The sequence below is a fragment of the Zootoca vivipara genome, chromosome 13 (genome assembly GCF_963506605.1).
Source record: "Zootoca vivipara chromosome 13, rZooViv1.1, whole genome shotgun sequence".
NCBI classification, from domain to species: domain Eukaryota; kingdom Metazoa; phylum Chordata; class Lepidosauria; order Squamata; family Lacertidae; genus Zootoca; species Zootoca vivipara.
The window spans coordinates 45,891,071-45,892,944 of NC_083288.1; the positions used below are offsets into that span (position 1 = coordinate 45,891,071).

The following is a 1,874-nucleotide window of genomic DNA, read 5'->3' on the forward strand; positions in this document are numbered from 1 at the left end:
ACATGCTCCTAAAGCTCTTCTCCAAGTGAGAGCTGGACCATAAAGAAGGCTGATCGCCGTAGAATTGATGCTTTTGAATTATAGTGCTGGAGGAGACTCTTGAGAGTCCCATGGACTGCAAGAAGATCAAACCTATCCATTTTGAAGGAAATCAGCCCTGAGTGCTCACTGGAAGGACAGATCCTGAAGCTGAGGCTCCAATACTTTGGCCACCTCATGAGAAGAGAAGACTCCTTGGAAAAGACCCTGATGTTGTGAAAGACTGAGGGCACTAGGAGAAGGGGACGACAGAGGATGAGATGGTTGGACAGTTCTCGAAGCTACGAACATGAGTCTGACCAAACTGTGGGAGGCTGTGGAAGACAGGAGTGCCTGGCATGCTCTGGTCCATGGGGTCACGACTAGTCGGACACGACTAAACAACAACAAATAACTGGATGGATAGAATGAAAATATAAGACTCCTTAATAATGTCTCCTTATTAGTTTCTCCCTGCTATTCAGTTCTGGCCGCAACACAATGATGTAACATTTCGGGCAAAAGATACAACCCATTAACCCAGCAGTGGAGGCCAAGATGGAGAAGATCTCCACAGCCACCATGCCTTTCCCTCTTGTGCTCAGATAAGTCGGAATAAAGGACAACCAAACACTGCAAAATGCCAACATGCTGAAGGTGATGAATTTTGCTTCATTAAAACTGTCAGGTAACTTGCGAGCAAGGAATGCCACAATGAAGCTGGTGATGGCCAGAAGACCCATGTAGCCTAAGACACAGTAGAACATGATGACTGATCCTTCATTACACTGTAGAATGATTTCTTCATTCACTGAATGCATGTCTAAATCAGGGAATGGGGAAGCGGTTGCCAGCCACACAGTACAAATAGCTATCTGAACAAGTGAACAACAAATTACAATTGAATAGGACACTTTCCTCCCCACCCATTTCTTCAGTCTTGATCCTGGCTTTGTAGCCATGAATGCTAGAGAAACTATGGTGGTTTTGGCCAGCACGCAAGAAACAGCCACTGAGAAGATGATGCCAAAAGCTGCTTGTTGAAGGAGGCAGATCACTTTCCCAGGATGGCCAAGGAATAATAAAGAGGAGAGAAAACAGAGCAGGAGGGAGACAAGGAGAGTGTAGGAGAGGTCTCTGTTGTTGGCTTTGACTATTGGGGTATCTCTGTGCTTAATAAACAATCCTAGCACCAGGGCTGTGGTCAGTGAAAAAGAAACTGCAGCTGAGGCCAAAGTGACCCCTAGAGGTTCTGCATATGATAAAAAGGTTATAACTTTAGGGATGCAACCATTTTTATTTTTGTTTGCATACTGGTCTTCTGGGCATTTGAAACAGTCATCCATATCTGGAAAATAGAGAAAGATGTAAATTCATTGTCAATTAATGTGACACAGGGGAAAACAAACAAACAAACAAAAACAACAACAACTCTGTGATTGCAAAAACATCACCCACCAGTCTGGTTTGATATCTTCCCATCTAAGCATGGGACACAATCATAGCAACAAAACTTTTCCCCTTCCTTCATTTTCTTCTGATAACCAGGATGGCACTGTTCATTACACACCGAAAGAGGAAGCACCTAGACAAAAACAAGAGTGAAATTAGTAAGAATATACTTTTGTTTACCTTTAATTTATCTTATTTACTTAAATAGTAAATAAACTGTCTAAATAAATAAATCAGGTATATTCAAAGAAAGTTATTCTTAAATTTGTGATATCAAAAGTTACAATTGTAAGTTTATGTGTTTTCAGAATAAATGGTTTTATTTGAGACCTTCTCACAAAATTCTAACAGTGGATGTGTTCTTCTCAGACTCCTAGGGATGAAATTTGCTTCCTGTTGCGTCT

General features: G+C 41.6%; 1 protein-coding gene across 1 annotated transcript; it reads right to left on the reverse strand.

Annotated features, from left to right (window-relative positions):
- Positions 1-464: 464 nt before the first annotated feature.
- On the reverse strand, positions 465-1,597 carry LOC118095674 (vomeronasal type-2 receptor 26-like). Its single transcript, XM_035136913.2, has 2 exons — positions 1,477-1,597; positions 465-1,366 (listed from the first exon to the last, which is right to left on the reverse strand). Exons 1-2 carry the CDS (start codon positions 1,547-1,549, stop codon positions 465-467), a joined length of 975 nt encoding a protein of 324 aa, XP_034992804.2. The 5' UTR covers positions 1,550-1,597.
- Between the last annotated feature and the right edge of the window lie 277 nt (positions 1,598-1,874).

Coding starts and splice junctions, on each gene's coding strand:
- LOC118095674 (XM_035136913.2), bottom strand. CDS start 1,549: ATGAAGGAAGGGGAAAAGTTTTGTTGCTATGATTGTGTCCCATGCTTA. Junction 1,367..1,476: donor GAAGATATCAAACCAGACTG/GTGGGTGATGTT, acceptor TCTATTTTCCAG/ATATGGATGACTGTTTCAAA.